We start from the raw sequence: 23,235 nt of genomic DNA on the forward strand, positions 1-23,235 counted from the left end.
TGCAGGGTTGTTCTTTTAGTTTGTGAATCTTCATACTCTGCACTTTAGAGGCATTTGGTCAGTTAGTGATAACTTTGCAGGATTGTTTAAAATGTTTGTTTACCTTAAAAAAATTATTTGATAACATGAGAATGCTGTAATTATTTATAATTACCAAAACTTGCACTGGTTTGGGGCTGTGCAAAAACTCAGTGTTAACCTCAAGATTGACTGTGAAGTACTGTAAACTTTATAAATTTTCCTGAAAAACAAGAGTCATTAGAAGTCTAAAATAAGACTGTAGGCAAGAACCATTAAGTGCAAGCTTTGGGTTGAATCTTTCTCTAATAAAATATAACTTCTTATAATGCAATTAGTAGCTAGAAGGGTCTTCTGGAGACTTGAGTGGCTTTCATAATCTTAATTATGATAAAGTAGGCAATTACTAATTGAGGCTGTAGGCAACATGAGTTGCTAGACTTTCAGTGAAGTGAACTTTTTTTTGTTGTTTGTCCAGTTGGAGCACTATAAAGAACTAAAGGAAATAGCAAGAAAGAAAGTAGCTACGCTAACCCAGCAGCTAGAAAAACTTCGTTGGGAGGAGAAAACAGATCAGGAACGGCTGAAACTTAATCGGAGGAAGAAAAAAGAAGTTGAGGTATTTGTATCAAGCTAGAACTATGTTTTAAGGAGGAAAATGTTTCTGTACCTACCCCTTCCTCTGGTATACATGCATTAAATGCTTTGATCTAAACAAGTCCTCAGCAAGGGAGATACTTTGCAAGTGTTGCTTCAGTTTTCATATTGCAACAGGTTCAGCAAAATGGCCTCTAAATTTGTTCAGAGAATGCTTGTGTGGGCCTACACTGAGGATTTGGCTCTGAAAGCTTTGGCTCTAATATTTTACAGTTACTCAGAACATATGCTTAACTCTAATCAGCTCCTGGTTTTGCAAGTGTAGTTTTTCTTTCTGAGATGTCCTACCACTGTTGTATATCTGTATGGTACTCACACCCTTTTGAGGTTTATTTTGGTCACAGCTACCTTTTTGCTGAGGTGTTTTTAAGATCAGTTGTGTGTATGTGTTGTAGTTGGAAAAATCTCCTTGGTGTCCGCTCTTCTGTTGCAGGGTTTGGTGTGAATACAGATCATTGCTGTCATTTTGTTTCTGATCCCTTTTATCATTGCAGATCCAAACATGTAACAATAAAATACCTACATTTTTCACTATGAGTTGGTCGTCATGCCTGGTGTTCTCTTTTAGAAAAACTATTTCCCAATTCATTGTTCAGCGTCTCATGATGCTTCTGATAGAGGTAGAAAGGACACCAGCTCAGCTGACGATCTGTCTTTTGCCAGAAACCTTGCCCTATTAGGTGTTTTGGTTTTTTCTTTTTTTAAACTATGCTAACCTTGTGGTTTTATCACCTGTTAAAAAGTTAGAGACGTGTTTTTTCACTATTTAGTTATGTAGTCAAGGTTTGAAGGAGACTTCTTATGTTCAGAAAACTTAAAAATCCATCAGATGACACTTTACCAGTTCTAGCGTTCCTAACACCTTGTTCTTGCACATAAAAACTTGCTTGCATGGAAAAGTCTATATTTTACTGTATATCTGTGAGGATGTAAAGTCATCCTTGCCGTGATATCTAAGTTAATGCTTGTATATCTATTTGCTCTTGGTACAATACTACTTTTTGAAGTACTGATTACCAGGAAAACCTAGAAATGAAATAAATTCTATCGCTTGTGCTTCTAAAACTCTGCAAGTCCTACTGTACTGTTGAGAAAGAAATAAGGGATGCTTGAGAGTTCATAAAACACATGCCTGACCATTCAGAGTTGGCACAACTTACCTGTTCTCCTGATATCCACGCTGGCCGGGCTGGGGGACCTGGCTTACGAGGAGAGGCTGAGAGCTGGATCTCTTCAGCCTGGAGAAGAGAGGTGGAGGGGAGCCCTTATTGCTGTCTGCAGTTACCTAGTGGGAGGCTGTGAATAAGAGAGTCACGCTCTTTCTAGAGGTGCACAGTGATAGAATGGGAGGCAGCAGGCACAACTTAGAACACAGGAAATCCCAAATAGCTGTTGGGTGAACTATTTCAGCTCGAGGATAGTCAAACATTGAAGCAGCTGCACAAAGAGGTTGTGGACTCTCCATCCCTAGAGCTATTCAGAAGGTTCTTTCATTTCCTTTAGTTAATGTATTTTTACTCAATTTGAGTAATTGAAAATACTTGTTTCACTGTTGGTTTGTTTTCTAGTACAATGCTTTTGCGTCAGGTTGGAACCTCTTATGTCAGCTTCATGTGTCCTTCCTAGGAAAAAGCTGCTATTAATCTCGGGCCAAGAAAATCACTTTTTCTGTTTTAACACCTATAATTTACTAACACCCTATTTAAAGTTGTTTTATTTGATGGTGTCATGATTCTTTGTGCTGAAGAGGCTTTTTCTGACCTGTAGCCAAACGTGAAAAATCCAGTAATGGCCTTGATGAAATAATTTCAATCTACTGTTGAAAAAGAGATGCTATTACTTCAACATGAAATACCAACATGGAAGAAAAGATCTATCTCAGTACTTGTTCTGAATTAAGAGCTTTGTATCTTGCTATAAAACTGTTGTTTTCCTCTGTTTTGTTTTTGACACATTCTGTTTGTGATTCTGTAGGAAAACATAAAACAGACTGTGGAACAGATAGAAGAGCATAAAAAACGAATAGAGAAGTTGGAAGAATATGCCAAGATATGCACGTATGTTTAAAAAACTAAAAGCTAGTTGGATTTCTTGTGTATTATATGTTTTTCAAATTAACATAGCAGGTTTTGAACTCTTTCAAATTCTATTCTTTAAATTTTTAATAAGAATTAGAATTCTTAATAATTAGCAGAGTGTGGTAGAGCCTTTGTGATTTTGGTAAGTGTGTAAAGGGAGTAATAATTTTTCATGAGAGTTCTCAGTCCTTATTAGTTTTACAGTATCAGACCTTTTATCAGTGGAGGATAAAACAGTATGGCTGAAACGGACAGAAACTCTCACTTGAACTCAATTTTGAAACCTTAAAAATAACTTATACTATGGAATGCAACTTGTATAAGGAGTAGCTTCTTATAGATACTTAAAACCTTTAAAATGATTTTCGTAGCCTGTGACCATAGAATAACTTTATAAGCTAAAAGCTTGTAGAACTGAAGGAGTAAATTGCTTTCCTATTTTTTCTTCCCTTCAAAGCGAATCTTTAGCAGAGAAGAAACAGCAAGAGGAAATGCTAAGTAAGGAAATTGAAAATTCAACAGTACGAATGGCTGAAGTGAATGAAGAATTGAACAGAATAGCTGGTGAACTGCAGAATGCCAAAATTGATTACCATGAAGGAAGGCGTCAGCAGATGAGAGCAGAGATCCTGGAAAGTCTCAAAAGACTGTATCCGGATTCTGTGGTAATTAAATGGCCTCATTTAAGTGCCTTGTTTTAGAATTAATATTTAAGAGTTCTGCCTTGGACTGGGTAAGCAGCTAGAGTAAATTGGACTGTCTTGAATATTCTTTTAAATGTTAAACTTGCTTGAGTGTACTTGGTGAAATAGTATTACTGAAAAAATAGTAGCATATACCATCATTATTTTTCACAGTTTCCAGAAATAGACAGATTACTGATTGCATCAAAGAATAATTTTGATCTGTTGTGTGATTTTGTGGTTGTTGATTTATTTATTTTTATTTTTGGTTTTGTTTTCTTCTGTCCTCAAACATATTTTTGACTCACTTATTTTGAACAAATCGATGGGAAGGTTAGCTGGGAGACCACTTATTCCAGAAAGAATACTTCTTCCAAAGGACAATTTTGCTTAGGTGCATGAGACTTTGATGTTATCAAATGGTCTGTCTTTGTTTATTAGTTACCATATTTTACTTATTCTTCAGTAATGCCATTAAGTGTTTATGTATTGATTCTGAATTGGCAGCAGACATTGGTGGTTTTATGAGGCATATTTACACCTTTTTATTGACACTTAAAAATACTTAGTCCAACATCGGAAGCCGTTCCAATAAAAACTTTTTAATAAATCTAATCAGTTGAATAGTTGGTCTCTGAGTATGTCTCAGTATAATCAGTCCTTTTGATACTAGTCAGTTGAGATGTAGAATCTGGGAATCTGTTTTTTTTATTTTTTAATGTTTAGAAGGTGACACATCTCTATTCAAAGTTTTTATTGAGTGTTAGATATTTTCTTTCTCTCCAAAAAAGATGCTTAGTTAACTTGCTATTGTCAGTCTGCCATGCTTCTGGAAGTGTATACTAGAAATTGAGTAAAACATTGGGATATTTAACTGTAACCTCAGGAAAAAAAGTAAATCCCTTCAGATTTTGAAGGTGTACTCTGCAATTTGGATTGACAACTGCTGCAATTTCAGTTTTTTCTGACATACAGCTGTTGTAAGAGAGTGCAGTTGGTAGATATGTAGCACATTTTTCTCTCACTGTTTGATTAGCTGATATTATTTGATATCTAAAGTAACATATTTCTCTATATATTTATCTTCAGTTTGGAAGACTGCTCGACCTGTGTCATCCTATTCATAAAAAATACCAACTTGCTGTTACCAAGGTATTCAGCAGATACATGACGGCGATTGTTGTTGCCACAGAAAAAACAGCAAGAGATTGCATTCGCTTCCTAAAACAAGAACGAGCTGAACCTGAAACTTTTCTTGCTTTGGATTACCTTGATGTAAGCACATTTTTCTTTTTTCCTGTCATAAGCAATTAATACACTTGTGAATCTTGATATTGGCTCATTTAAGCTTAACTAAAATAGGCTTAAGTGTTAAGGCAAAGCACTTACGAGGTGAACTTCACGAGGTTCCTGTCAGCCCATTTCTTCAGCCTGCTGAGGGTCTCTCTGGATGGCAGCATGATCATCTGGCATATCAGCCATTCCTCCTAGTGTTGTGTCGTCGCTTGCAGAGGGTACATTCTTCTCTATCATCCAGATAATTAATGAAGATGTTAAACAGGATTGGTTCCAGTATTGACATGGGTAGTTACTGGCCTCCAGCTGGGCTTTGTGCCACCAGTCACCACCCTGTGGGCCTGTCTGGTCAGCCAGTTTTCAGTCCACCTCACTGTTCATCCAGCCCGTATTTCACAGCTTCTCTATGAGGATCTTATGGGAGATAGCATTGAAAGACTTACTGAACTCTAGGTAGACAATATCTGCTGCTCCCACTTTGTCTACCGGGCCAGTCATTTCCTTGTAGAAGGCTATCAGGTTGGGCAAGCATGACCAGCTTGGAGAATCCATGCAGACTACTCCTCCAAGACTTTCTTGTCATTCGTGTGCCTGGACATTGTTTCTAGGATTAGTTGCTCCATCTCCTTCCCAGGGATCAAGGTGAGGCAGACTGTCCTGTAGTTCCTTGGGTCCTCTTTCTTGCTTCTTTTGGAACACAGGAGTGACACTTGTTTTTCTCCAGCCCTTAGGCAGCTGTTTCAGTTGCTGTGATCGTTCAGAGGTTATTGAGAGTGGTTTTGCAGTGACATCAGGTAGCTCCTTCAGCACTGGTGGTTGCATCCCATCAGGACCCGTGCGTTTATGTGTGTCCGGTTTGCTCGAGCGTTCCCCGACCTGATCCCCTTCCATCAAGGGTACGTCTTCCTTGTTCCAGACTTTGCCCTGGTCTCTGGAACCTGGGATTCCTGGAGGCTAGTCTTGCTAGTAACAGCTGGGGTGAAGAAGGAATTCAGTACCTCAGGCTCTTCTGTATCCTGTCACCAGGTCCCCTGCCTCATTCAGCAGCAGGCTCGCATTTTTCTTAGTCTTCCTTTTGTCACCTATGTACTCACAGAAGCCGTTTCTTTGACATCCCTTGCCAGATTCAATTCTAGTTGGGCTTTGGCTTTCCTAACCCTGTATCTGCATGCTGGGACAGTGCCTCTCTATTCCTCCCAGGTTACCTCTTCCTTCTGTAAGCTTCCTTTTTGTGTTTGAATTTTGCCAGGAGCTCATTATTTATCCATGCAGGCCTCCTGGCATTTTTGCCTGACTTCCTGCTCATTGGGATGTTTGCTCTTAAGGCTGGAGGAGGTGATCCTTGAATATTAACCAGCATTCTTGGGCCCCTCTTCACGCTGGTGCCTTATCCTGTGGGACTCTACCAAGCAGATGTTTGCAGAGGCCAGAGTCTGTTCTCCTGAAGTCCAGGGTTGTGGGGTTGCCTTTTGCCCTGCTCTTCCTCTGAGGATCCTGAACTCTCCTGTCTCATGCTAACTGCAGCCAGGGCTGCCTTTGACCTTCCATTCCCCAGCAAGTCTGTCCTTGGTGAGTGTGAGGTCTAGCAGAGCACCTTTCCGTGCTCATCTATGAGGAGGTTGTCATCAACACTTTCCAGGAACCGCCTGGATTGCTTGTGCTCTGCTGTGTTGTCCCTGTAGCAGATATCAGAGTGGTTCATGTTCCCCTCGAGGACCAGGGCCTGTGATTGCAATGCTGCTTTTAGCTGTGTGGAGAAGGCCTCATCCACTTGTTCTTCTTGGTCTCAGTTTCAACGTTACCTTTACCAGATCTCTCTTCAGTCCTTCCCCATGAGCTCTCAGTTGACTCCTCGCCCTTCCCCAGGCAGAGTGCTGTGCACTCCAGCTCTTACCTCGCACACCGGGCAGCTCCCCCTCCTCATCTTCCCAGCCTGTCCTTCCTAAAGAGCCTGTATCCCTCCGTGGCAACGCTCCGGTTGTGGGACCCACCCCACTATGGCCCCCTGATCCCAAGAAGCCCTGCAGCTGCACGCAGATCTTTAACTCATCTATTCCCCGTGCTACCTGCGTGAGTGTACTTGCATTTCATGCACAGTGAAATCGTTTGGACAGCTTTCAGAACTATAGTATACACAAAATAGGAAAACCAGATCTCTTTCTAGGCTTACAGCGACTGAGACCCCCCATTCTGTTGATCTATACGTCCTGTCCCCAGACCACTCAGATTTGGACATGCTTTGCTACTACACCATGGATTCTAAACACCACTTATTTACTTTACAGGTTAAACCAATCAACGAAAAGTTAAGAGAGATAAAAGGAGCTAAAATGATGGTGGATGTTGTACAAACTCCGTTTGCTCCACTGAAAAAAGTGATTCAGTTTGTGAGTGGGAATGGCTTGATCTGTGAAACAGTTAAAGAAGCAAAGCAAATAGCATTTGATGGACCAGTGAGGTTGAAGGTAAGAAGCTGAATTTTGTTGCATATCTTTTTCATTGCAGTTAGGTATTTGATGGCATTTAAATAATTGTTCTATAAACATCCCATGAAGTATTGCAGATAAACACAGAATGGTACTACGCTGTCTAGTCTGTTGCCACATAAACCCCCAGATGTTTCACATGGTTATGTTTTCCCCTATATGGTAGTATGTTTAAATTTTTTCCTGGGAAAAGGAAGGAAATTTAGAGGTAGGTTAGTGTCCAAATATGTTTCTTGGTATGGTCCTCGTGATGAAAAGGAGGAGAAGAAAGGGGGATAATCTTGTTCTTAAAACTGTCTGATTTAAAACTACAAACTTTATCTTGCTAGCTTTTCTATGAAGAAATGCTTTCAAAAATTCTTTAAAATATGTGACAGAATCTCTTAGTTGTAGATATAGACAGTGTTGAGGACTGGAAGCTTCTCTGTCTCTTCCTGCAGTTCTTTCTTCTTACCCATCTCTCCATTGCTGTAGACAGTCTGTAGAGCCCTTTTATGCATTTAGTAAACCTTTTAAAATCTTGATTAAAACAGCTTTATGTTGAAGGTGAGTGAAATCATGTTTACTTGGAGTCAAGTCACAAAACCACCTGTGTTCCTTAGTAAAATTTCCACTTCCTGTTTACAAATGAGCTGTTTTCCTTCACCCCTTTATCCCATTGCTTGGTTTGCTCTGCTGAGCCAGACACAACCTTCTGAGTGTGTACACAAATGTCTCATGTTAATTTCCTAAATACAAGGAAATTCTCCAGTTTAATTTCTTTTTTGGATCAGTTGTAATAATACCAGAATGTGACTAGTACCAAGAGACAACAGACTTTTTTGTGGCCTCATGTATCGCACATTAGCAGGTTTGGAACAGAAAAAGAAAAAATCAAGAGATCAACTAAAATGTGGTTGTTCTTTGTTTCACTACTGTAACTTGACGCAGTAGTTGATGGGATATTTTGGCTGCTTTGTGTTCAGATTTATTTGGTTTTATTTTTTTTTTTTTTTCCCAGACAGTGGCTCTTGATGGAACTTTATTTTTGAAATCTGGAGTGATTTCTGGAGGATCAAGTGATTTAAGATTTAAAGCTAGATGTTGGGATGATAAAGAAATTAATAAAATGAAAGACAGAAGAGATAGCTTGATTAATGAGTTAAAGGTAGGTCTCTTAAAAAGCACTTAACTGCAAAAGGCATAAAGGAGTAGAAGTTGTGTCTAATTCAGCTATGGGAAGGTGATTTTCTAAAAAGGCGATTTTCAAAACCTCTAGAAGATGCAGACAGGACACAGTAGCTGTTTATCCTCTTGCAGTTAATAGTGATCAACTGTGGGTCTCTGTCCTTAGTTGGTGGGCTGGTTCCCATATCACAGAGGTGCAGAACCAGGAGAACACTGTTGATAAGTTCCTTCAAGGAAAAAGAGCTGTTGTTCAAAGTACCTGAAGACTTTAGTGAAAAAGATGGTACATTCTGTCAACATGAAAACGTTTGCACGGACCAAAACCTGTCAGTGTAAAATGATTTGTCACACCTCTAGTTATTTTGGAAGAGGGTTAGAGTAGGAGTTTAGGAATTTGCAAGCATATGCTTTCTTTTGAGAAATAGATGTTACAAAATGACTATTGAATATGACCAGTGCTATCAGCATGTACATGGAATGCGGCCTATGTCAGTGAGGCTAGCTTTATGTAGTGTGTAAATCTGAAAAATGAGTAATTTCCAGATAAGTCACCTTTTCTTTAAAATGCTTTTTCTCCCGTCGTAATCTTTTTCTAGGACTTAATGAAGATCAAACGTAAGGAGGCTGACTTGAAGCAGTTGCGTGCTCAATGCCATGGAACTCAGACACGTCTTAAATATTCACAGAGTGAATTAGAGCTTATTAAAAAGAAACATCTTGCTAATCTCTACACGGTATAATACTAAGCCTTTATAACTTTCATGTTTAATAATTGTATTTTTTACCTAAGCTGTAATTAGTGGTGAAGTAAATACTACTTTCTTACATATTTTTTTTTAAATTCAGTTTAAGTTTTACATGCAGCAGCCATGACTGAGGAATTAGTAAAATAAAAAAAACCCCCAAGATTACGAAGTAATTTACATGAGGCTTTTTCTACTTTAGGTTTTAAATTTGAATTTCTGGTAAGCTTGGTTTATCATCTAGTACCCTTCAGAAGTCTATGTCAAATTGTGCTTTGAATGATACTTATTTAATTTGCCTTTCTGTTTGTTAAAACTGTAATCATTGCATGCAAATTGGCAATAATAGTGGGTAAGTGCATTTGAGGAGAAAATATTTAATGTTTTTAATCAGAAAAATACAGTTAATCTGGAACAGAACTGTCTCTTAATTTCTGGGAAGTCAACCATCCTATTAAGAAAAATTAACATTTTTCCTTTCTGTCTAGGAAAAATCAAAACTGGAAAGTGAACTGGTAAATATTGAGTCTCAGCATGATATGTTGAATGAAGGAGTAGCACAAAGAAAAGTAAAAATAGAAGAATTTCAGAAAAAAATTAATGAGGTAATACCTTCTGTCATAGTTGTGACAGCTTATGCTGTTATACTACAGAAACTTCTTTCTGTTCCTGCTGACTTTTAGAACTTGGACAACTTTTACTTTGTAAGCTACTTTGTCAACAAGGGTTATAAGTTACTCCAGCAATCTTCCCACATTCTTTACTTTTCTTACCGAGAGAACTGTGAACAGAAGTGCACTTGGATGTTACTGTATATCATGGCTTTGGGAATCAGTTTCCTTACAATCAAAATTTGTGACTTTTGCATCCCGAACGCAAACCCAACCAGCCAAATCCATCTACTTCTTGAATACTGGAAGAAGCTATGTAATATATATATACACTATAATTTCATTTGACATAGAAAATTTGAGTTTGAAGAAGATGGGTTGGTTTTCCCCCACCTTTTCCTGTTCTGCTATAAATATGATTTACTCTTTATAGAACTGAGCAGGGACAATCCATCAAAGTTCACAGCTTTTAGAGCTCTCAGTGCAAACTTTCACTGTAGATCAAATCTCAGAAAAATACTCTCTAGGTCTTGGGGTAAAAATTTTATAAGTATCAGCTTATTCTTTCTCAGACTCTAACATCCAAGTTCTTTGTAAGAAACTGTAGCTGGTGGATCTTTCCTTTTTGTGAAGAGATAATTACACAGCATGACTGTGTGACTTGACTGTAACTTTCTTTTGGCGTGAAGTTTTCCTGGCTGATGTGGATCTGTGACAGCGTGTACATACACTAAACTCTGTGTACACCCACCAGATTTGCAGATCTCAGTAATCGGTGCGCACCTGAGATAGACAGTCTCTGCATGGGTGACTATCCTTCTGAAACTCATTTTCACTGCAGTCGTAGCAGGATGCATTCCGTGTCTGCATGGAAATAATCGATCAGTATCTTTTTATCTGGAGAAGATCCGCCCCTTCTGCAACCCACAGGCATGCTAGTGCCATTAGGAAGAGAGCTCTGATTCAGTTTTCCAGAGCTGAGAACAGTTCTCAGCACTGCTAGAGTGCTTTATTCTGAACTCTACAGGCGTCGTGTCTAGGTGATGACCTGTGACACCACTGTATGCTAGAAAAAATAGATAAAGAGCACAATAGTGTGAAGATTCCTTTCTCTTCTTGGAAAGTAACCAATATCTGGGATTTATTTTCTGTGCGCTCTGACTACCCTGGGAGAATGGTTGAGGTGTGCATAAGGATTTTCAGCAAATTCCTCATTCCACTGTTTTGTTTTGGGTTTTTTGTTTGGGTAGGTGGGTTTTTGGGGGGGGAGAGGAGGAGGGGGTGTTATGGGTTTGTTGGCGTTTTTTGGATGATGTGGATTTGGGGTTTTGTTGTTTTCATTTGTTTTGTTTGGGGTTTTTTTAAGACATTTGGAGTCCAATTCATGGAAGATAGAGCTAGCCTATGCTATAGCTGAGTCTTTTTTGCCCTCCCTCTCTTTTGAGGTGTTGCTGATGCAGAGCTTGGGGACCTTGTGCTATCCCTACCTGTCCAAATTTATTATCTGTTACAGTACTGCATCAGCTTTTGTCATTAGAACCTGCTCCTTTCTGCTGTTTATCAGCAACAGGAAAAGTTCTCTGTGATAGAAGAAAGAACTGCTGTGATCCAGCAGTTAGGTTTCCCAGCTGTTTTTTCTGCAGCCTCTTCTGCCATCTCATACCTCAGTTTCCCTTTCATTCTCTAATCTTCAGATGGTCCCCAGAAGAGTTCCCACAGACAGCTGACAGATTCAGAAGCGTGGTTGTCATGAAGAGACCTAAGGCATTCAGTGAAGTGAATAGTAGTAAAGCCTAATCTGATACCAAGAGGGGTTTCATACTGTGTTCTACTAGAGTAGACAATAACTCTGGCCTCTCTGACAAATAAAGAGGAGGCCAGACCTCATCTCTGCTTCTGTTTGGAAGCTGCCTTTGTTCCTACTCTTGCCAAACAAAGAGATCTGGTACAGACTGTGGAAAAGCGGTGCTGCAGTTTTGTCTGGAAAATTCACAGCCCTGCACCTAAATGCTTGTGTAAATGTAGGTTCTTAAGAGAAAGAGATTCTTCACTGCTCTCTGCAGTTACTTGAGGTGTATAGTACATGTGTAACTTAGTTCCTGGCCTCTGATCCATTCTCATCAGTGTTTCTTGGATTAATCGCTGACTGGAATACTGCATGTAAAAAGAAGTCCAAACTGCTGCATGTTCTGTGTCTTGCTTGTGGTGCAGGCATGAGGGAATGCAGATGTCTGGCATCTGAGGACACTGAGAAGGTCATTGATGTTTAGGCTATAAGAATTCCAGACCCAGGGAACTTCTCTTTTGCTTGTTCTGAAAAAAAAAAAAAAAAAAAAAAAAAAAAAAAAAACCAAATGGAGGCTGGTCATCAGTTTCCAAAGAATAATGTTACTTGAATAGTATAACTTGATTTGGTACCTGGTTAAACAAGCCTATGTACCAAAAACTGGGTTTTGACCTGTAAAGTTCTCTTAATTTTGTTCAGTCCATTGGGTTTCCTTTTAAATGCTGTAGGCGGTTGCTATTTCTTTGTTCAGTCCTGCCATGCACACTATACCTACTATTTGCCTGCTTAAATTTTTTATTAAAATTGTAGGACTGGTTTTGGCTGAAGCTTTTTTTTAGTATATACTGTACAACTAGGAAGTGGGAGATTCTGCAGCAGGTTTTTTGCTGTGGCTTTGCTATAAATGGAACATAGTAATTACTATTTTAGGGATCACTTGGAAAGATTAAAATGAAGAACTGAACTACACCAAGACACCTGGTGTATCTGATTAGTGTCCTGTATACTTTCTCTTCTTCAGCTGACTGGGAACAACAGACAACACCAGGGAAGTTGATTACACTGTGATGACTTTAATTAATGCCCAGGTGCTGTCAAGAAGAACTTAGATCAGAATTTGCCTTTTGCAGATCATATGCCTGGTATCTGGCATTTGTACTGAAAGTGTTATTTGAAAATGTCAAGTTCAGATTATTTCTCAGTAGTTCAGTTCGCTGTTTCTTAAAGCACCTTGAAAGTCCAGCCTGCAGTGTGAAGTGATTGTCTAAATGTGTTACTTCTGTGAGTTGCAAAATAGCATAAACATTTTTTTGCTCCATGTCTCTTTATTCAAAGGCTGAAGATGCTGTTTTCCGGGAATTCTGTGAAGAAATTGGTATAGAAAATATCCGTGTGTATGAACAAGAACATGTGAGACAACAAGAGGAGATTGATAAGAGAAGGTGGTGTTTGTAATTGAAATGTGAAAAAGTGGTTTGTATTAGATTAGGCACACAGGTAAATGAGTAACTCCATCACAGGAGATACCACAGAAACCTAGAAGGCTGCAGAAGGTTATATTACCACTGCAAGGATTAGTTTGCAGTTGCACTGCTATGGTTCGGATTTATTAGACAGTTCTAGTCAGCGGCGCTTTGCAACAAACTTGAAAGGTAAAATTTACTATTTTGGTAGCACTATTTTAGAAAAAAGAAAGCAAAGAACAGTTTTCTGAAATCCCCATTGAAAAATGGCTCAATGACAAATTGAGGATGGCATGAAGGCTCACTCATTATGAGAACTTGTCAAGGAGGACTGGGTGTAAGATGCAGTGATTTGGGAACATACTATTAAGGAAAACAGGATCTTGATTTCCTCACAGGCAGCCTCAACTGGTATTCCCCTCAAACAGGCACAGGTCACAGGGCCAAAGATATATATCTTAAAGAATGAGACTGTTAAAATGAACTGTCTCCTTGTACTACAGGCATTTTCAGGCACCTTTCCTACATGCACTGAACTCCATTGTCCTTTCAGCCACCTCTTCAGCTGCTAAGAGACTCCCTGAGTGGTTTTGAGAAATGAGGCCAAACGTATGGTTTCGGCTAGGGCTGCAGGGAGGTGGAAGTGCAGTGCACTCAGTCGCAGGTAAAGCACTTGCTGGCTGAAGTGATTTAATCATTTATTCATGCTTGCAAGAACTGGAGTCTGGTGAGGTGTAAGAAGTTAGTAGTAGAACAATGAAGGGAGGAGCTGTTTGCATGGCCTTGTGCTACACTGCACATGCAGCCTCGGCCTTGCTTGTGCCCTGACTTGCCTTTGTTAGTCCTGGAAGCCTGTGCTATGGTGCCACCTTGCACATGCCCAGGTGTAACGAGCCTGGAGCTGGGGCTGTGCTAACCCTTGTGCCTGAACAACAGATTCGGCCCTAGGAGTAAGTCATTTGGGAAGCTCAAAGCTCAGGGGCAGATGGTAACAGCTGAGAGGAGAGTTTTCTGTGAACAGCAGCTTAGTTTTACGTCAGTCCTTTCTCAGCAGCATGTGAAGAAGTTTCTGCCATTGTACGCCTACGAACAAACACAGATCTCAGCTGAGAGATGATAAGCAAGGCTGAATATGGCTTAAAAAGCTCTGGTCTCATGTTTCTTAACTGCCATCTCCCAACTGAGATAAATTCCTTAGAATATTCAGGTAAACATAGATACCAGGTGTCAGGGAGCCGTGCGGAGGCTGAGCGGGGAGCGCAGGCACCAGATAAACACCCAGCATCAGCGCAGCTTTTGCCCAGCTCCTATCTGCATCACTTACAGCTGTATCACTCATACTGAGATACTTGGAAGTTTTAGTGTCACTTTCCATGTTGAATGTGGCCATACTGTATCTTTATATTGTATTTTTTGAACTATTCTCACTGTATTTTTGTAACTTCCAGTATATCCACAGGATGTTGTGTAGTGGAATCTGTGATCCAAATGTATGCAAATTTTTCTGCTCACGTAGAAGATAGAAAAATGCTATCCAGATAGTCAAAGTGAAAATGCCTCTTGTAATAACTTAAAATCACAGTTTCTAGCCTGTTTTGTAAGTGTCGGTTTGAAATACTGTACTTTGACTAGACTGGAGTTTGAAAATCAGAAGACACGACTAAACATTCAGCTAGAATATAATCGTGATCATCTACAAAAATTAACAAACACAGTCAGCAAGTTGAGGGAGACCATTCATAAAGATGAAGCTGAGATTATCGGGCTACAGAAGGTAACTGTAAACCATAGCTCTATCTGGGACTGAGAGGAAATTGAATTACAATTTTGAATAAATGGAGTTGATGCTGTTGAGTAATTCTTCTAGAGCTTAATTCAGTGTTGACTGAATGCAGTTGCATATTGTCATTTTAACCTTGGAATAACCTGTCGTATTAGGATAATAATTCAAAATAAGCTTACAAAAAATTAAATTTGGGGTTACTGTATGTACAGTGTTATACTGTGTTTAATTTATATGAAAAGGCAGCATATTGCTACAGATAAAACTAGTAGCATGTGGCTGAGGGTCTTTAGAAGATTTTATGAGTAATAGTAAACAACTCTGGTGCATCTTTAAGGTGCTTCACAGCCACTTAAAATAATTCTATGAAAACTAATTTAGACTTTTAGTTGAAGTAATATGTATGGATTCCTCCTTCATAGTGTTCTTTATGTGTAAGTAATTTTTTGTCATGTTAATGTTAGTTAAAAAAAACTACACTTGTGGTGCACTGGAAAGTGAAGGAAAAAAGATGTGCAATAGTGCTTTCTATAAAAACCAAAAATGAAATGTAAAACTGCCCCAAACTGGGCAAAAAACCCCACATGCATCATTTGAACTCTATTTTCACGTTAGAAGATGGGTGTTTCTGATGCTGAGGAAAAACAATAGACCCTTAGTCATGCACAAAAACATGCCTGACTTCATGCCTCTGTGTGTAATTTTTCTGAAATAGGGCTTGGAGCAAATTCAGATATTTTTGTCCTGGAGAAGGATTGTTTGTATTAAATTCTGAAGGTACTTTGTTCGCATGCTGCAACAGCAGTTAGTCTTGATTAGGTTGCCGTAATACCAGTCTCTTAAGGACCACGTCTTCCTGCATGTAGCGTTAGGGTTACTGTATTCTAGCACCTAATTTCTAGCAATTTAGCAGTGACGTGGGTTATACAGAGGAAGACTCATGTAGAGTACCTCCGCAGATTCCTTGCTCTCTGCGGATTACCTCAGGGTTTATCTTTAATGAACTTTTTAAAGGATTTCAAGTTACCTTAGGGGTTGCAAAATATGTTGTAGAAATACAGTAGATGGGCTCCTTCTTGCAGGGCTGAGGGACTAACTGAGGAGAAGGGAGTAGCCCACAGATCTTGGGCATCCTCAGATTCCTGTCTTATTTGAGGGCTTTATAGTTTAGTCTGGTACGGTCACAAATCCAGAGGAAAATCCAGTGTACAAAACACCTGGATCTTCCTATGTATAAGATCAGCTGTTTTCCCAGTGCCTTTCAGATTTTGTGCTGTAACACACTTGAATGTAGTGTAACAGGGTTAAACTTTAACTCTCTTTCTTTATAAGAAAGATTCCATATCAAGATTTTTGCTGAAAGGTTAAAAATGTGAATGTTTCTATGCAGGGTGAGGAAACGCTTCTAAAAAAAGTAAATGGAATTGTGGAGGAACAGCAACATCTTAAGACTAGATTAAGTGCTCATAAATCCGAGGTTCTAAAAGCCCAGAATGAAGTTGAAGAGCTCAGAAAGGCGTTGTTAACTCTTAACAGGTAATTGCTAATTGTACTCATGGGAAAATGATTCAAGTGATCATATTTAGAAGAGTGTGTGATGTCTAAATTTCTCTGGTTCTGTTTTCTTGTGAAAGATTCATTAGGGACATGGTAATTTGCATTTACCGTAGGCATTAGTTAAAAAGTGCTCCTAATTCAGCATGTGGTTCCCAAAAGTAATATGAATGTGGTTATTTCATGAAAGCCATCCCATAAACCGTACAGAGTAACATTATCTTATTATCTACCTAGTGTTAGGTCTCATTATGATTTGTGATGAGTCTGTATTAGCTTACAACTTGATTGGGGGGGGTCATATTAAGTTTGCTGGTAGTTTCATATGTTTGAGCTGTACAGTTGGTTCAATTAATTAGAAATCTATTTTTTTTCTGATTTCAGTCTTCTCATTTTCTCCAGACCTCTCACGTGTTGGATACCTTAAACTAATATTAATGTTAGGTCACTATTCTGTCCTCACTGTTCTTTTAAATCAGCTGCTTTGGGGATAGTTTATACTTCAATTTTCTTATGCTTGCTTGTTATTGATGTGCTTAATATCTCTTAATAAGGAGTCGTCTTTATGTTCAAAAAACCTACATGTTGGCACAGTATGGCTAGGTAAACTTGTGGAATTTTATATAAACTCACAGATTGTGTGCTTAGTAATACATTTTATAGCGTGTGATTTTAACAATGTAAGACTGTTACGCTTCTGCCTTATTTGGCAACTTGATGCTATCAAAGGAATTTGTTGCAAAGAATCAAGGTGTATTTCAAGTAGATAAATCTAAAAGATACCTGATTAAATTTTAAATGGATGAGAGCTGAACAGAACGGAGTTTAGCTGTAGTTAGGAAAGGTGGATATTTGAACATGCCGTGGTGTGAACTTGGCAATATCCTGAAACTATGTCCGTTCCCAGCTCCCTCTCGAGTAATTTGGGAAGAAGTTAAGTACCATTTTCCTTTATGTTTGATGGGGATTATAGAGGAAAAAGCCCTCTTTGTGCACGGTAACTGTTTTTCATGCTGTATGGCTGTGGATGTTATTGGCAGCGATGCTTCTGCTCTCTGTTTTGTGCCTTTTGTGTACGCAGGGAAGCGACCAAATTACAAAAGGAAGCTACAGCTCTAGAAACCTCTCTGGAAGAGAAAAGGTTAAGACGACATAATATGCTTCTTGAATGCAAGGTGCAGGACTTGAAAATAAAGTTCCTGTCTGGATCGCTGGATGACATCAGTGAAGTAGAGGTACTTAAAATGTTTACAGAAGATAGATATCATGGAGAAGCAGTCTTGAATTTAAAGCTGTTTGTTTTTTCCTTACGGGACTGTTTGTCTTATGTAGTAATGTTCAAATGCATTGTTTTCATGTGATCAGGCCTCATTCATTCAAGAGAAGGATTTTGTTTATTTTTGTAGACAGAAATAGTGTTCACAAGTATTTTTGCTTGTGCTTGAAATGTGTTCCTGGGAAGCACGTGAAATTGCTGTGGTACAAGAAAATTGGTATGAAGGTGTATTCTAGAAACATATGTAAGAGGACACACAGGAGTCAATTCAGAAATGTAAATAAATATGGCATGTATATGAATTGAGATAATATTTGGTTAATTGTGCATAATATAAATGCTGTCTAAAATCATCCTCTTCAGTAGATGTAGATATTCACAGAAATCCGGGATAGGCTAAAATAGAAATACTCCAGCTATCAGAGGATTGACCATGTTATTTTTCTCAGTCTTCCCTCTTTTTCCAGCATATCTTTTGTGAGGAGAAATTAAACTTTCTCCACTGTTACGAAAGGGTTTTGAAGGACTTATAACAAGTCTGTGAATTCGGAAGAAGTCTTGTTGAACCCATTGCTTAGAAAAGTACTTTTGCTGGAGGATAGGTATGAGTGAGTGGGTCAGAAGACAAAATGAAGGCAGTGAGGTGGGCAGTCTTTGAAGGGAAAGGACATGAACTGCTAATCACTGGAGTATGTAGGCAGCTCAGCTCTCGCTGTTTATGAATAAGGAAGAGATGAAACCAGGGAGATGGGCAGTAGGAATAGTAACTTAGATTCCTAATTAATAGCACTGAGAAGACCGGTGAGATTTGGTTCTGGGCAAGAGCCTGATAACAATATGAAGCTCGTGTTTTGTTTAGGGAAAAGTAGCTGTTTGAAATCCAAGCTTATGGTGTCCAGAAGATACTCTGCTTACGCCATACAGAACTGAAGCTACTCATTTCTCCTGAGGCCAAAGAGTGGGAGAAATGCCTCAACTCACACACCTCAGAGCTTTTCCCTGAAAGGGGATTGAGTTATGGGAACGTAAATCCTTCCAATCAGATTTACAGTATGCATAATGTTCTAAATATATTAAAAATAAATTACTGCTGCTTTCATCTGAGCCTCAAGCTGAAATTAGCAGATGTTTTCACCTTCATTTAAAAGGTGTGGTTTTTTAGACTCCTAAGATCTTAACTTACTGTTAACTCCATTTTGGCTAGGGGAGGAGCTATGGAATAAGTTTACCTCATACCACGTTACCACTGACTTCTCATTTTATACCCTTTTAACAGTTTAAAAGTTAACTGTCATATTGCTGATCTGGAATGTCCTTCATATTTATAGCTAGGAACTGAAACAGAAGACACTCAGACTACACCGACTATCTACGAAAGGGAAGAGGCAGTTCAGATAGACTACAGGAGCCTAGCAGAAGACCTGAAGGTAACCTTTTCTGTTTGAAATTATTTTTATTTGTTCAAATTATTTATTCTTCACCCTAGTCTTTAAATAAAACTTACTAAAAACACCGTTAAGTGCATGTGTGTGTTAGGGTTTAGGGTTAGGGTTACGGTTAGGGGCATAGGGTTAGGTTTAGGGTTATGGTTTGGTTTTAAGGTTTAGATCTAGGGTTAGGGTTAAGGGGGGCTTAGGGTTAGGGTTAGGAGTTAGGGTTAGCGTTTAGGATTAGCTGTTAGGGTTAGGGTTACAGTTAGGGGCATAGGGTTAGGTTTAGGGTTATGGTTTGGTTTTAAGGTTTAGATCTAGGATTAGGGTTAGGGGTTAGGGTCAAGGGGGTCTTAGGGTTAGGGTTAGGAGTTAGGGTTAGCGTTTAGGGTTTGGGTTACGGTTAGGGGCATAGGGTTAGGTTTAGGGTTATGGTTTGGTTTTAAGGTTTAGATCTAGGGTTAGGGTTAGGGGTTAGGGTTAAGCGGGGCTTAGGGTTAGGTTTAGGAGTTAGTGTTAGGGTTAGGAGTTAGGTTTAGCGTTTAGGGTTAGGGTTTAGGGTTAGTGTGTGTTTTGGTTTTGCAATCATGCATCGCATCTATATATGGGACTTCTGGATAGGTCAGTTCCCCATATAACTGAATTTAATTAAAAGCTTACCTAAACCATAAAAATAGAGTGGAGAAATAGTAAATATAACTCTTTTTTTTTTTTAAATTCTTTTTTTCCTTCCTCCTTTACCTTCTGCCTTTAAGTCCCAACACCAGAGGTTATGACTCAAAACTCTAGAAACCAGTGCTTGGCTGCCAGGGGGGTTGTACCACCTTCTCTCTGTACTGTTTTCAGAGACTGAGACTTACCGTCCTTCCATCTGTAACAGTCCATTCGGTCACGTTTTCTCAGCAGGTTTTTGTAACTTTTGTTTTTTCTTTTTAATCATAAGGAAAATAATTAAATGTCAGAGGCTGTGTACAGAGCAAGGGATGAATCTGTCATCATGGGAACTTGTCTCAAAGAATTCATCAAGAACTTGTCTTCAGAGGTTTTCTTTACAAATCAAGTAGTGAAGCCAGCTAATCCTCCTGCTGGGTTGTATTTTAACCCCGACGTCTAGGCTGAAAGGAATTGTATGTTTTTAAAGGTCTTGTGGAACAGTGCTTAGGACCTAGTGAATTTATTCCAAGAACTAAGACTTAGTGAAGTTTTGCGTTTTGTTGTGTTTCCAGTTAAAGCAAGTAGATGAGTGGGGTACTTCCTCCAGAAGCCGTGAGTACTTGCTCTGTATGTTGAAATGTCTTGGCCTAAAAGCAAATTTTATTGCTCTAGTATTTTTATTTTTTTCTTTAGGACCTAGAGTCTGATAAAGACATAGGGGATCATCTGAACCAGATGCAGCGGGAAATAAAATCTAAAGAGAGTACTTTAATGAAGACAGCTGCTCCAAACCTGAGAGCAGTAGAGAAATTACAGATAGCTCGGGACAAGTTCCAAGCATCAATAGATGGTAACACCGAGTCTTTCATACTAATCTCTTTGTGAGAGTTTTCACCCTAATTGAAATTCCTTTCTGGCTTTGCTTCTTTCAGATATTACAGTATTTTTTTGTGCTTAAGTGTTTATCCTCAGCTGTCTTTGTAATTATATGTAGACAGTTTATTAACATATAATAAATAGAGTTTGAATGATTGCAAAGATACTTGGTTGGGCAAATAACATCATAAAGTATCTTATTTTCTAAAACTTACTGACTTTAATCATAAAACTCTTTAAATTTTTCTTAAATAATTGAAGGAACATATATATGTTGTCCAGAACTCAGACATGAGCATTAATACAAAATTATTGGTATCCTCAAAGAGCATCACAGACACTGACATACTAAGAAAACCCAGGAGTTCTGAGGCTGTAACAGGTAAATGCTGGTGCTGCTTAAGGCCACCCAGCTTCCAGAAGGAATTAGGAGAAGAATTTTGTTCATTGCCCCAGGCAAATGTGGCATAGAGCAGATGGAACACACCCCAGCTTTCCTGGTTTTGGAGCCTCTATTTGAAATCTGGAAGGAAACTCATAATATTGGTATGCTCCTTGTATGTACATTAGAACCTTTTTCTGCAGTAAATATTTTCCTTGATGCTTGTTATGATACACAATATATATTTGTTCTGCTTAAAGGCTTATTGTGGAGTAATTTCAGTAATTTTCTTCGTAGCTTTTGAGACCAGCAGAAAGGAGGCCAGAACATGCAAGCAAGAATTTGAACAGGTGAAAAAAAGGAGATACGAGCTTTTTAGCCGGTGCTTTGAGCATGCCTCCATAGCTATTGATCAGATCTACAAGAAACTTTGCAGAAACAGCAGTGCTCAGGTATGTGATGTTCTTAGGTTCTTGGCTCAGAGCACTGCTTGATGCTTTGTTATCTAGAATAAGAGAACTTAGTAACACTTCTGGTTTCCAAAGACAGTTTCAGTCCTGAAGAAGAAAATTACACAAGTAATAAAGACTTTAGAATTTTAGGGTCAGAGGAGGAGTAGGTAACATGCCAAGGCATGCTTGACATGAGACAGAGAAATGTGATCTAAAGTGTTAACAAAATCAGGAACTATTGAGCAGACTTGTAAATTATTATGACAAAAATGTGAAATATATTTGAGTACTTAATTTAAAAATAACCTTGGTTTACAGATCTAGCAATACCAGTAATAAGTATTTTAAAACACTTAATCATGAGCATAGATAAAACTAAGTGTCATAGATCGCTATTTCACTGCTAGTGTCTTGCGTGAGGTTTTGAAGATCTTTATACCCCACTTAAATACTTAAAAAAAGAATATGTTTGCAACTTCCAAGAAACCTGTAGAAGAATTGTGTCACAATTGTGTTAATGTTTGCTGGTGTTCCAGTATGAATGCCAGAAGTAAAGAGGAAACTCCCAAATGCTTTGGTTATATCAAATTCTGTAGATAGTTGAATGTTCAGAGGGCTCAGGCTTGAACTCTTGTCTGTCTTCAACTTCAGGTTTTGTGTTTTCCCTCAGAGTCAGATATTCAGAGAACACCTTAAATATCTTTAATATAGCCTTTCTGCTTCTAGGTTGGATGGGAAAATAAAGCATTTCTTTCTTCCTGATTACTGGGCACTACCTTCTCCCCTAGAGTAAACATCAGGCAGGCCTTGACTTTGCATTACTCTGAAACAACCAGTATTTCCCACATGCATTGCCAAAAATAAGGAGTTGGGTGCTTTCTTCCTGAGGTCTGTGCTGCTGTGCCTTGGTTTGAGCCACAGTGGTCAGGAGATTATCCTGTGATCAGCTGGGAAGCTGAAACTGCCAACTAGATGCTAACGGAGCCGCTGAAGGACGCCGGTCTAATTTCATCGGAGGAGAAATGATTGCTCTGTGCGTGGCGATCGCTCCCCTTAGCTAAGGAAAGGGTTAGTTCTGCCATCAGAGGAGCTGGCCTAGGTTGCGGCTTCAACGGATGCTTTTTAAGCAACCTTAACAATTTTTAACCTGAAAATTCCTTAATATTTCTTAATATTATTATAACATTTATTAATAATGCTCTACTACTGATAGATCGACTTACTTTAAGTTCCAGAGATTCTGGACTCGGAACATTCATGCACTAAATATATTGCTTAGTAAAGTTTATTTCATCAACGTGTGTGTTAGAAGTACTTTAAAAGAAACTACTGTCTAAGAAATTGTACATACACAAAATCAGTGCTGAGTTAGCCACCGGTTCTCTTCCATTCCTCTTCTGTGGAGAGAGAAATGTCCTTCCTTTCGTATCTTGATGAGCAAGGAATAAATGTACCCTCGTAAACTACACGATGATTTTTGCTAACAGTGTCCATCCCAACACTTCCTCTTGCACAGATACATGCAACGGCCCAGAACTGGGAGTTCAGTGCGACATATTTGACGTTTTTACAGTCAAAAAACATTGTCATAACAATGACAGGCGTTCTGTCAACAGAGGAAAAGAGGACAATACACATACCTTCAGCAAAACAGAGACTGCAAGCACTATAGCTTACTTCCAGGACTATTTACCACAGAAATTATTTTAAATCAAAGCACATGCAGTGTTTTGTTTTTTCTTCCACTGCATCTGTGATCTGAGAGGAGCCATTTGAAATGAGTGTCAGCTGTGGAAATCTTTCTTTTATTTGTATCCACTTGTGACAGGAGAAAAGATAG

At 38.9% G+C, this 23,235-nt stretch overlaps 1 protein-coding gene across 1 annotated transcript in view; it reads left to right on the forward strand.

Annotated features, from left to right (window-relative positions):
- The window catches only part of SMC1B (structural maintenance of chromosomes 1B), a 33,205-nt gene that overhangs the window by 6,170 nt on the left and 3,800 nt on the right, over nucleotides 1-23,235 (forward strand). The window contains exons 7-21 of the mRNA XM_074869526.1: nucleotides 497-637; nucleotides 2,650-2,732; nucleotides 3,211-3,418; nucleotides 4,526-4,711; nucleotides 7,018-7,197; nucleotides 8,219-8,365; nucleotides 8,982-9,119; nucleotides 9,617-9,733; nucleotides 12,861-12,967; nucleotides 14,621-14,762; nucleotides 16,162-16,307; nucleotides 17,407-17,560; nucleotides 18,930-19,028; nucleotides 20,379-20,535; nucleotides 21,241-21,395. Coding sequence (XP_074725627.1) covers nucleotides 497-637; nucleotides 2,650-2,732; nucleotides 3,211-3,418; nucleotides 4,526-4,711; nucleotides 7,018-7,197; nucleotides 8,219-8,365; nucleotides 8,982-9,119; nucleotides 9,617-9,733; nucleotides 12,861-12,967; nucleotides 14,621-14,762; nucleotides 16,162-16,307; nucleotides 17,407-17,560; nucleotides 18,930-19,028; nucleotides 20,379-20,535; nucleotides 21,241-21,395 — 2,160 coding nt within the window. The remainder of the gene's footprint in view (nucleotides 1-496; nucleotides 638-2,649; nucleotides 2,733-3,210; nucleotides 3,419-4,525; nucleotides 4,712-7,017; nucleotides 7,198-8,218; nucleotides 8,366-8,981; nucleotides 9,120-9,616; nucleotides 9,734-12,860; nucleotides 12,968-14,620; nucleotides 14,763-16,161; nucleotides 16,308-17,406; nucleotides 17,561-18,929; nucleotides 19,029-20,378; nucleotides 20,536-21,240; nucleotides 21,396-23,235) is intronic.

Source organism: Strix uralensis, chromosome 5 (assembly GCF_047716275.1).
Source record: "Strix uralensis isolate ZFMK-TIS-50842 chromosome 5, bStrUra1, whole genome shotgun sequence".
Classification (NCBI taxonomy): Eukaryota; Metazoa; Chordata; class Aves; order Strigiformes; family Strigidae; genus Strix; species Strix uralensis.